General features: G+C 41.9%; 1 protein-coding gene across 1 annotated transcript in view; it reads left to right on the top strand.

Annotated features, from left to right (window-relative positions):
• CRYBG1 (crystallin beta-gamma domain containing 1) overlaps positions 1-12,882 on the top strand; it is a 187,738-nt gene that overhangs the window by 147,729 nt on the left and 27,127 nt on the right. Inside the window, exons 4-8 of the mRNA XM_032858237.1 lie at positions 102-2,442; positions 5,503-5,550; positions 5,640-5,758; positions 7,487-7,652; positions 10,129-10,268. Coding sequence (XP_032714128.1) covers positions 102-2,442; positions 5,503-5,550; positions 5,640-5,758; positions 7,487-7,652; positions 10,129-10,268 — 2,814 coding nt within the window. The remainder of the gene's footprint in view (positions 1-101; positions 2,443-5,502; positions 5,551-5,639; positions 5,759-7,486; positions 7,653-10,128; positions 10,269-12,882) is intronic.

Consider the following 12,882-nt stretch of genomic DNA (forward strand, 5'->3'; position numbering starts at 1 on the left):
AGGCTGTTGGCTTTTCATAGTAATAAGCGTTTTGTAATGAATTGGTATGTTCACTTTTTAAAACTAGGTCAAAACTTTATCTCACTGCTCTATTTTTGCAGCCCGGCCAAGCCCAAACATGTGGAACTAAATCTTAAAACTCCCAAGAATCCTGACAGTTTGGGAAATGAGCATAATCCATTTAGCCAGCCGGTTCATAAAGGAAACACTGCCAACAAGATCTCCTTATTCGAAAACAAACGGGCCACCGGTAGCCCAAAATATGCTGACATTCGAAGCACAAGGAACTCTCCTGCCTGCAATAAGACCTTTGTCGGGAGGGCAAAGCTGAATTTAGCCAAAAAAGCCAAAGAGATGGAGCAATCTGAAAAGAAAGGCACAGCAAATAGTCACCAGAATGGTATGCTGGCAAAGGAGGGCTTGCCAGAACCCAAAGTTTCGGAGGAGGAGATCCCACCAGCCACCGGGAGCCCCAGCGCAGGAGGGACGGAGGGCGAGCCTACTGAGGGTCAAGCTCTCGGTGCTCCGCTTACCCAGGGTGATAGAGCAGAAGCGCAGACAGATGCAGGCTGTCCTTCCAAAGTGGTGGTTACTGCCCTGACTCCTGCCACGGACCACAAGCCCTTAGGAGAGGGTCACTCAATGGCTGCAGACAGCAGAAGTCTTGCCCGCGACACTGTGACTGATGTGGTTCAGGACATTCCCGCTGTTCTTGGTACCAAAGATTCCCCTCCAACAGCCAGACCAAAGCCACAGGATACATTTTCTGACTCACAGCCCCCAGCTGAGTCATCTAACGGGCCTTCTCGCTCACAGCCCGCACCCGGAGACGCATGTGTTCAAGCTCCCGGAAGCCGCGTTCCATGCACCCATGGAGAAGTGTCAGAAAACCATCACGGATGTGTTCTGCCTGTGTCACATAAGAATGAGGAGAGAGTGCTGCCCTCCAGACTTGCAGGGGGAGGAGAAGGAGGGGCCGCAAGCCCTGCTGCTCCCCGTGCAGAGCACAGCCCGGAAGCTGTGGGAACCGAACGTCCATCCAAGGTGCTGGTCCAGGTCCGGTCCTTTGTGCTCCCCGTGGAGAGCACCCAGGATGTGGGCTCCCAGGTCATCTCAGAGAGCTCCGAAGTTAGAGAAGCACAGTTGCCAAGCTGTCACAACGATGACCTTGAAGTGGTTTCTGTTGCGAGCTGTGCTCCCCGGAAAGCGGAAGGGCTGGGCGGCGAGAGCACGTCTCCGGAACACATCCATTGCAAAGAGGAACAAGCAGCAAAATCTGGCCCGCAAGTCATGCCACCGGAATCAGAGAAAACTCAGCCTATCCAGGCTCAAAGTCAGGGTGACCGAAAACCCCCGAAGGCTGAACCCGGCCCTGTCGGCTCCCCTGGGAGCAGAAACCCTCTAGAAACTCCCCAAAGGCCGGCTGGAAAGGTTGTGAATGGCCAGGCCAGCCCTGCCAGTCTTCTGAACATGTCTGCGGGTAGTGATGACAGTGTATTTGATTCTTCATCGGATATGGAAAAATTCACCGAAATTATCAAAAACATGGACAGCACCGTCTGTGTGCCTCAGAAGAAAAAGAAGGCCAGGGTGCCCAATTCGCCTGCCCCTCCCTTTGTGATGCCTCCCATTCATGAGGACAATTTAGAAAAGGTGTTAGATCCCAACGTGTTTACCTTTGGTCTGGGGAAGAAGAAGGAAAGCCAGCCAGAAATGTCACCGGCTTTACATCTGATGCAGAACCTTTACACAAAACCCAACCTGAGGCCCAAACGCACATCTACCGAGCAGAGTATCCTCTTCAAGTCCCTGTACACTAACGGGAAAGACGACCCTTCCTCGGCTCCGGAGACAAACGACAAAGAGAACAAAGATGTCCCCAGTGGCGGAATTAAGAGATCGAGGCTAGAGAAGAGCGCACTCTTCTCCAGCCTGCTGCCTACTTCACCGCAAGACAAGATCTTTTCTCCCTCTGTGACGTCAGTCAGTACCATGACCACGACTTTCGGCACTCCTCACAACACTTCTCTTTCTCGGGCTTCCACGTTACCGCCCAGGGCGGAGGGGGGCCCCCCCTGCGGTGCAGACCGCGAGCAGCCAAACCTTCCCCCCAGCAACGGAAAGGTCTTCAATTTCGACGCCACAGATGCAGCTCCTTCGGGCTTGAAAAGCACAAGCTACATGGAGAGATACCTGCCCAAAGAGGAAACCAAAGAAGACCTGGGTTCACGAAGCAACCCACACTTGCCAGAAACCCAGCTTTCTGAATTTTCTAAACTGAAGAACAGTGATGATCCGGAAAAGGCTAATCGTGTCGGAAGCGTTCTTAAGCCCAACTTGCCAAACTATGGAAATAGTGACGCAGACTTCATAGGTCTTTTCAAATCCAGCCGGTTTGACCCCAGCGTGTCTTTTTCTGCCATGTCCTTATCAGATACGACCGTAAGTAGCAACATATTTTACCATTTATGGGGGGTATTTATAAAATGAGAGGAGAGAGGGGTGATGAGCAACTCATGTTCTTTTAAGTGGTTGTGCATGTGAATGACAGTTTTCTATTCATTCATCACATGACAACCTACAATGTATATAAAGTATTGGTAGCGGCTAAGAAGAAAGGTACTAAGATTTCTGTCTTCAAGGCATTAGTGCTCCAGCAGGGAAAACAAGCTATACATATTTTAAGGCTTATGAATTTATATGTTGTATTCTGAAAGGTGTAGGTAAGGTACCTTGAGAGTTCAGAGACAGACGAGTTGTTTTTTCTTACCTAGTTCTGCGTAAAAATGCTCAGTGCTCTGCTTAGAATTTTGAAGATCTGTAAAGCTTCTTCATTTATTCAGAAAAGCCCCACCAAGAAATCTTACTCCTAACCCTTCTCTTGTGATGTTAAGATTCACTCTTTCTTTCTATAAGTAACATTAGATGATTATCCCATGTAATTCAGGAAATCATTTCTCTTTACTTGAAAGTTTCATCAGGGAAACTGTTTTTCCTACCAAGCTGTTGGGGCAAAGAATTTTGGTCTACATTGGCTCTTTCCTTTAATATTGTAGAGAGGGCAGCAAAATAGGACTTTGAGGAACAGTTATGATTTCTCCATCCTCTTTCATTCGAATTCCAGAAGTTGTTTTCTCTACTGAGTTTTTGGTATGAATTGCGTGTCTTTCTGTTACCAAGCATGATGCTCAAGGGGAGGGAGGATGATATATGAGGCAGGCAGAGTATAAGTTCTAGAGCGTAGCTCTGCTGGCCCTGAAACAGGAGTGGGCCTCTGTATTCCTGTTGCCCACGTTGTGAACTAGGCTGTCTGGCCAGTGTAGACCGTCTTGACTCACAGCATAATCTGCCAGAAGATACCGTGCCCTCTTCTTCATTTGAATGGGCACTGTAGCGTGTTTCCATTTGTTGTGTGGGCTTTGGCTCAAGCCTAGCATAGAATACCATTTTGGAAGCTCTTTCGAAACGTATGATTGGGTGTCCAGAGGAAGTTCAGATCCCCTTTTCAAAAATGTTCAAACTTTTGGGTCTCAGGACACCTTTATATTTAAAGATTATTGAGGTCCCCAAAGAGCTTTTGTTCACATGAGTTATGCCTGCTGGAATTGATTGTAATAGAAACTAACAGTAAAAAAAATGTAAAGCCTGAGAACACATAAGGACACCTTCCGTTAACCATCAGAACGGTGGTGTCATCACACAGCCTGGGATCTCTGGAACATTCCACTGCACTCCTGCGAGAGAAAGAGACTGAAAAGGGAAAATACCCTCTTTGTATGAGAAGAGTTTTGACCTCATTGACTTCCTGAAATGTTCCTGGGGATCTTCCAAGGGCCCCAGAACCACACTTTGAGAACCACTGTGGTAAACAAACCAACCTGAATCAGCCTGTAGCACTCAGAAATCAGAAGATTTTTAGGTATTTCTCTTAAGCACAGAATTTCCACTGGCCTACTTTCCATTCATTGCAGCCTTCTTTTCTCTTTTTACTCATTCTTAGATCACTTCTCTTATCTGATAGCAGTTTGATGAGTCTAACAACAGAATATACAGCTTCCCTATGGAATCTCCTGAAAAATCAAACCAAATGGAGTAAAAAGAAGAAACAAAGTATTTTCATACTTTTTCTAAGTGTTTTTATGGTTAAAAAATTTCATTTTTTGTTTTTCCATAGGTCTTGGGCTTTGTTTACTCTATGACCCTTCTGTCTTTATTGTCTTAATGTGTATTTTGTTTTAAATTTATGGCCTTTTCTTCAGCTTATTTCACTTCCAATGTGTATATATAAATAAGTAAATGCCATTTTGATTTTTAATAGTGTTCTACTGAGGCCTTCCTGTCGTCTTTGGCATACTCTACTATGGCCTGGTGCAAGAGTGATCAGGTTAAAAGCAGTCCTTAGAATAAGCATCCTGGTCAGCCTTGAAAGTAGCCTGTATTGTATAATTTTTCATGTATAATTACTATTTTTATTATGTTATGCATTTCTGGTTTTACTGGTCTTATCAGATGTTCTTGAAAATGATTAGTTTTGGAACCATAGAGAAACATGTTTTGTCCTTCAAAAAGGGAGGATTAACGATACTATGTGCGATATACGTTGTGATACATACCAGGAGCTCCCTTTTATTTAGACTAATACTTGTGATATGATGGTAAGTTGATACAAGACAATATTTATAGATTCAGATAAGCTGTGTGTATGAACACATAACATTGATGTAGCTCCTTCTGGATACATGATTAATACTTTATAATTTCTCTGTATTTGATATTATACAGAGATTGAATTATATATTTTTTTTAAGATTTTATTTATTTGAGAGAGAGAGAGCATGAGAAGGGAGAGGGTCAGAGGGAGAAGCAGACTCTATGCTGAGCAGGGAGCCCAAATGCAGGACTGGATCCCAGGACTCCAGGATCATGACCTGAGTCGAAGGCAGTTGCTTAACCAACTGAGCGACCCAGGTACCCCTGAATTATAATTTCTTAGCTGAATTCTTATTCTGTGTGCTGATGTAAAACAATGATGTAAAACATTGGGCCTTGAATTTTCTAGATTGGTGGAAAATGAGGAAAAACTGAGGAGCTCCTTGCTGGCTCAGTTGTTTGTCTGACTCTTGATTTGGGGTCAGGTTGTGGGATCAGGCCATGCATCAGGGTCCTAGCTGGGTGTGGAGCCTGCTTAAGATTCTCCCTCCTCCTCTGCCCCTCCCCCTGCTCTCTCTTTCTCTCTCTCCTCCTCCCTCCCTCCCTGTCTCTCTAAAAAGAAACAAACAAATAAATGAGGAGAAATTGAAATAGCACATTTAGCTAGAGGAGAAAAACTGCTCTTAATTTAACAGTGTGGACTCAGAGCTTTAATATAGCTTTGGCACAGATCAAAGTGGATTATCTCAAAATCGATGAATTTTGAGGCAAATAAATAGATCATGGGCAGAGAAACTCTGCAGAGTATTACACAAAGTTTAATTTGTTGTGTTTTTGTTCATCTGATTACAGACCCTCAGAGGAAGTCTTACAAATAAAATCAATCCCCGGCCTGGAAAGGTAAGATGATATATGCTGTGTTTCTAGTCAGGATTTTATTTTGGTCTGATAATGTCCAACCGTGTGCTGCCACTTTCATTTTCTTGTAGGTAGTGATCTTCAGGGACCCGGATGTCTCTGACGAGTGCATTGAAGTTTTCAGTGACGTTGAGGATTGCAGCTCTTGGAGCCTCTCCCCGGTGGTCATCGTCAAGGTCGTCAGAGGATGGTAAGACCGGTGCTTTGGGTTCCAGACTTTTAGAGGGTTTGTGTTTCACATTTCTAGTTACCTTTTTGGTCTTCAGTACTTATTTAAAATTATGCCTTCAGTAATGTAAAGGGCAGAAAATACTAGTCTTAGGGGATATTGCAAGAAATTCATGTCTAAGAAATTACATTTTTGAACCATGTTTCTGCTTTATAGAGGAGATGCCCATTAATGCTAGAAAAGTCAGGTGTGTGCAGCAGTACAATTTTCTTCTCCCATATACCCCACATCACACTGGCCAGGACTATCAGAACTCTGAGTTCTCATGAACATTTCTGCTTTATGAATTTTCAGTGAGGTTGGGAAGAATTGCGCTAATCCTGTTGGTAGAATTTTCAATGTTCTATGAGAAAAGACATTGTGAATGACTAACCTAAAATTTATTTTCCAGCCTCTCAGCAACTGATGGTTTTGATTAAAGAAACTGGTGAAAAAATGATTTACCAGCTTGACAGCTTCTAGGAAATACAAAGGAAGTTGAATTAAGAAAAGCCATTTTTAAAAAATCACTTATCTGGCATAAGCACTTATCTTTGATACCAATCTTGTTTGAGATAAAGAAGGCTGGGCTTTAGACATTTGTGGTTTAAAAACTAGTAAGGCTTTTTATTGTTGTTTTTGTCTTTTCCATTTGATTATACATGCGGCATCTTTCCTGTTAGGTTTTACATATTATAACATTTTTCTATGTATTTAACACGTTCATCACAAAAATATAATTAGCTTTTGTTCTTACATTTAAAGACCAAAAATAACACTAAAAACAAATATTATATAAATTTTGTTTTTAATATAATAGTGCTCTTTTTTTTTTTTTAAGATTTTATTTCTTTATTAGAGAAAGAGGGAGAGAAGAGAGCAAGCAGGAGAAGCAGCAGAGGGAGAGGGAGAAGCAGCAGAGGGGGAGGGAGAAGCAGGCTTCCTGTTGAGCAGGGAGCCGTATGTGGGACTCCATCCCAGAAGCCCAGGATCATGACCTGAGCCCAAGGCAGATGTTTAACTGACTAAGCCACCCAGGCACCCCAGTGTTCTTTTTTTTTTTTAATTTCAACTTTTGTTGGCTTCTCTCTTGAAAGCATAAGCATGTAAGAGCAGCACTGTCATATATTGACATTAGATTTTCTTTAGTGTTTGGATGTTTGTTGTCGGGAAGGGTATTTTTAAAATGCTCTCCGTTAACATGCATATAGGGGCTTTTTTTGGTATCAATATTTTGTATCAATATATCCATTGATACAGTACTGGAATGTAAGTAAAATCCCTCTAGAAGTGTTTTCTACACATATAGGGAGAAAAAAGAATTCTAGGAAAACTCCATTTATCCATTGTATTACCATTTGTAACTGTTCACGAACTGACCGTTCCATAGAACATCAGTGACTCTGCGATGTTCATATTGATGCCAAAAGTTCTTTAAGATTCTGATATAGTTTTTGGATTTTCAGAGGCTTAATTATGCCCAGTAAATTTAGTTTTAGAGAGCGTTTATATATTTTAATTGCTAGATAATTGACCAGTGTATATATGATAATTGGCCACAATATGTGAGAGAGAAAAAGGGAGAAGAGAAGGGGTGAAGGAAAGGGAAGAAGGGGACAGTGTGGGGGGAGGCCATTAGCTAGAATATTTGAGTCGTCAAAACCTTTCTTACCAACACCAGCTAATAGTTTTGCTGTGTTTTACTCTTAGTTGGATTCTGTATGAGAAACCCAATTTCGAAGGGCACACCATCCCCTTAGAAGAAGGAGAATTGGAACTCTCTGGTCTCTGGGGTTTAGAAGATGTTTTGGAAAGAAATGAGGAGGCAGAGTCTACTAAGCCTGTGGTGATTGGTTCAATCAGACATGTGGTCCAGGTAGGTTATGGGAAAACCAGAGTCTAATGACTCAGTCAGCAAGTATTTATTGAATGCCGGGGATGATTCTTTCTTTGAGAGAAAAGTTCATGTTATGAAATAAGAGATTGGGGGAAAATGTTCAACTGGTGCTCTATGAATATATTTTCTATAACTTCAGTGTTCGTACACTTGAATTAGAAAAGAAACACTCTGATTAGTCATTTTTTTCATAATAAATTTTGAAGGTTAATTTCTCACTCCTGTCCCCCATCCCCATCTCCAAAAATGTATTTTACTTATTAACCTGGTTTGGATGAATTCTATAGGAACAGATTTTTCTTTTACTTTGTTTTTTGGTTGCTGTGTGAGTTCTGAATACCTTGAGTGGCTTATAGGAATTCTATTTTGGAAAAATAATCCCCCAAAAATCCAGTTGAAAGTTCAACTCTGGGGTTCCATGTGGGTTTAAAAAAGAGTAGGTACTTGAGGTGAATTTAAGGATTGGCTAAAATGTCTTGGTTCCTTATTTGTTGATGAGGAAGTTGTCTTTCTTTGTGCCTGTTGGGATTTGATGCTTCTTTACCTTCAAAAATGTAGTTAATCGTATCTTCCAAGTGGAAGATTAAAACCCCGTTCTTGTAACAGAGACGGGTGTTTGAGTGTAATAGGAAGAGAAGGAATGTTATGAAATGAGAGTGAGTAAGAATGAGTAACAGTTTTTGGCAGAGGAAAATGCCACTTGATTCTTAAGTCAACATTTCTGAGTGATTCAGTGATCATTGGTATTCTAAATGATTTATCTTTTAATAGTTTTAAGTACATAATGCGATAAACCTTACAGAAGACATGAGGAACACCATTTAAAATTGTCATAGTCAGTGGTCTAATTTCCCTGCACTCTTTATTTATTACTCAACTAATATTGGTAATAAAGCAGTGTTTAAGCCCATCATCCCAATCTGCCATCCTGAGATATCCTCTCTTAAATTTTCTGAATTCTCTGCTCTGTCTTGGCCATATTTCCGTCTGCTTTTTCTGTAGTTGTAATCATGATGATTGTGATAATCATGATAATCTCAGGGTTGTGAATTCAAGCCCCATACTGGGCTCTACCACTTAAGGAAAAAAACAAAACAAGACAAAAAACAAACAAACAAAAAAACAAAAAACCTGTAGTTCTAAATCCTTTTTCTTTCTCCATACCCATTTCCCTGAAGATCACACTCCCTTTGGCCAACATCTCTTAGTGATGTGTAACTGTATCAGATTCCGGTGGGTGGGGATTTAAAGGCACTTGGGGAGGGTAGGGTAAGGGAAATGAAGCATGTTGGTAAAGAGGGGTCTCCTATTTTGCCTGATAATAGCCATTTTTTTTAATAGCTATCTTAATGCAATTCATGCTTTTCATGTCACTACATGGTTTGAGGTTTTTAAGAAATGATGTACTATCATTTATTTTACCTTCTCTGTGGAACTTAAGGCTTAAGTTCTTAAGGTTTCTAGATTTGTTACTATTTTAAATAATATTGTACGAACACTTTGGTGCATTTAATTGTTTGTAAATTGCTGATTTACTGGGGTGAATGTTTTCTGAAAGGTGTCGTTTTAAAGGATCGGGATATATTCCTGGTTCCGGATACATTATGATTTTTTTTTTTTAACTGATTATGTTTGTGGTTGCTTGAAACATGAACATAAATCACAACACATTGAAGGGGAGCACCTTTTTAGTTCATTAAATTTGTTCCTTTTGGTAATGGTTAAGAAAGCCTCCCCTGAACTCACCCAAGTATAATTTCTTCTGTACCTCAGTGGACCTAGCTCAGCAAGATTAAAGTTCAATTAGTGTTTGACTAACATGTAGGGACTCAGCCAGCGGAGGCCTCTGACGTGTCTGATGGGCAGGACGAGCACGGCATGGTACACAGCATGGTACACGGAGCATGGTACAGGGATTTGTAAATCACCACAGATGTGTACCATTACTCTCACAACTTAGAACAAACCAACATCTTAGAGATTTGGTCCACAGTCAAGGAGAGTTACCACAGGGGATTTATAGGCACAAAACAGCAGTTGAGGAAGGCCCCAAACGAGCCCCTCTGTGGACTAGAGAGCCTCTGGACTTGGATGGCCATGTCTGACTGAAGCAACTCAAACTCTAGTCACCAAGGAAAGCCAAACAGTTTTTTCAGTGAGGATGAGAGAAATAAATATGTTCTAGAACTCTAGTGAAATACACTTCTGGAGATTTTTGCTTGAATGTCACACCGCGCTCGATGGCTAAAGCAACATGGCTACCTCACAAGTCACATATTCCTAAATCATTACTGAAAATGGAGAAGGGGTAGATGGCAGGCCCTCTGTGAGATGTATGCATGTATTTAGAATTTGTTGTAATTATTTGAAAAGAAAGGATAATGAGCTTATTGTACAGTTAAGTACATGGTGTAATTATTAAATACGTGTGCTTTTTTTTTCTTTCTTTCTTCAGGATTACAGAGTTAGTCAGATTGACTTATTCACTGAACGGGAAGGATTAGGACTCCTGAATTCTTACTTTGATGACACTGAAGAGATCCAGGGATTTGGTATAATGCAGAAGACTTGTTCCATTAAAGTACATTGGGGCACGTAAGTATTTTGTTTCAAATACAATTTTTTTTTAATCTAGTTACTTATATGAGAGAGAGAGGAAGCACACAAAGGGAGAAGGAAGGGGAGAGTGAGAAGCAGGCTCCCCACTGAGCAGAGAGCCCAATGCAGGGCTCAATCCCAGAACCCCCAGATCATGACCTGAGCCAAAGGCAGACGCCCAGCCAACTGAGCCACCCAGGTGGCCCTCAAATATAATTTTAATGAAGCTTTTTTGTGAGTGTCCTACTGGAAAGACTTGAGATACTCTGATCTGTGTCCTATTAAGTACCTATTAACTAAAAGGGTTTTGTGTTTTTTTTTTCTCATAAGGCACATAAAATTCTGATTCTTTTGTACCTGAGTTCCTATGATTCAGCTCTCTTAGAAACAATAACATTCTCGGGGGAAGTGCCGGGGAGGAAAAAACTGCATGTTTAATGTTGGGATTTCCTTATCACAGAGGAACCTGATTCATACCCAGCTGAGTAACAGCTTTTACCTTCATGGTAATCCAAAGGAGGTAATCCAAAGCATGTGTTCCTGATATCTCATGGGAGATGGAGGCCAACACACATGGTACTTTCCTTCCTTGAACATTTTCACACAATGCTATCTAGAGCCCCTAGGACATTGGTTTCAGAAATCACAGGAAACTACAAAAGTATTTGGAAGGAAGTGGGAATATCTGAGATGGGGGAAATTAGGACAGAAGGTGCAGGTGTCAGTCCTGAGTACTGTGGTCTCTAGAGGGGAGTACCAAGCCCGGCGCAGCAAAAGACAGCCACTGGGGTGCCAGGAAAAACGCTGAAGCTTCTTCATATTTCACTTAAAATCTCCTCCTTTTATGATTTTATTTTTGTGCAAGGTTTCTGTTAAATTCATAATATATTATGTGATAGTGTATATCCTTTATAAATATTCATATATTCGAGAAGGCTCAAAAGTTTTGTCAGTGGGCTGTGCATAAGATAATACCTGTGTTAATGTGTGAGAGGGAAAATACTACAAGAAATGTGAGTTAGAGAGAGGAACAGTGGTAGTGCCGTTTTAGATAGGATGGCGGGCAAGGTCTCCGGTGACGTTTTAAGTGGAGGCCTAGAGGAAGTGAGGGAGTCAGTCCTGAAGATGCCCGAGGGGGGATGGGCAGAGGGCAAGTCCCAGGCAGGAAGCAAGTGCAAAGCCCTGCTGGGCGCGTTTGGGGAACTGCCAGGAGGTCAAGGTGGCTGGAACGCAGTGAGCTAGGAGGATTGGGATGACAGAGAGGCCTGGTGGCAGGCCTTGGGAGGGATTTTAGACTACTCTGACATGGGGGGATCACAGGAGGATTTTGATCTAACTTGTGCTCTGGAAAAATCACTCTCGCTACTCTGTAGAAAATAGACTATAAAGAGGCAAGAGTGGAAACAAAGAAACCAGTTAGGAGGCAATGCAGTTATATAGGCAAGAGGTTGCGGTGGCTTAGACAGTGCTGGTGAGAGGTGGTCAGATTCTGGACACATTTTCCTGAGAGAACTGTCAAGTTTGCTGACAGACTGTATGTGAGGGGTGACAGCTGAGAAATAGCTAGGGTTTGGGACCCCGGCATTGATTGGGATGGAGAAAACAGTTCAGTTTTGAGAGGTGGAGTTGGACAGGTCAACTGTACATTCAGGTGAGGGGACAGGAAGATGACTGGCTACGGGGGACTGGAATTCAGGAGGGAAGCTGGAGGTGGAAATTCAGGAGTAGGCAGCATAGAGAAGGTCTTTAAATCCTGTGCTGGACAGATCTCAAAGGGAGTAGGGAAGCCATCTGAGCCTTGGACATGTTTATATTTGGTGGTTGAGAAGGAAAGGAGGAATATAAACAAAGACAAGGCTTCATCTCCTGCTGACCTTAGTTTTTTTTTCCACATCAAAGAGATCAATATATTTTATTTCTTAATATATTAATGTTAAATTGAGAAGGACCACTTTCTTTAAAAGAACAAGATGGGCATCTGCTATAATATGTTCATCTCGATGTCTGGAAGGCTTCATGACTCAGGCTTGGGCTCTGTCGAGGCATAAAGAGCTACACCTAAGTAACATCTCTTACCTTTGCAGTGAGTTTAACTCCTCTCACAGGGGCCAGTCACAAACCTGCCACAGTGTCCGGTTTTTCATGGCCATTCATTTCTGTTGCCATGAGGATAATAGAAAGCTGGTTTGGATGTCAGCTCCAAGTTGGGGTCCTTGAACTTGGTTGGTTGGCTTTGGGAGTAGGTCATTAGTACTTTTATAGATCTTTGAGGGGAGTCTTGATGGGTTGGGAGAATTCAACTGCTAGTAAACACCTGAGTCCATTTTGCTTCTTTGACAAAGCGGTCCCCTGAGCCAGTAGCTGAGAGGTCTTTACTGTGTGAGGGACTCCGCTAGATTCCATTAGATTTATTCCAGGGCCTACTTACGTAATGGGGGTTAAACTCTTCTACACATACACACAAGAAGGGCATTGCTTGTCAAATTCTTTTTGGGAAAATGCGGAATTTCTAAAATTTTAAATTTAGAAGTCAAGGGGCAGTTTTGAATAGTCAAATGTTCTTTGTCAATTTTATTGTGACATATTTGATATATACAGAAGATGCTATGTG

Source organism: Lontra canadensis, unplaced genomic scaffold, assembly GCF_010015895.1.
Source record: "Lontra canadensis isolate GAN:19392208 unplaced genomic scaffold, GSC_riverotter_1.0 scaffold14, whole genome shotgun sequence".
Taxonomy (NCBI): Eukaryota; Metazoa; Chordata; class Mammalia; order Carnivora; family Mustelidae; genus Lontra; species Lontra canadensis.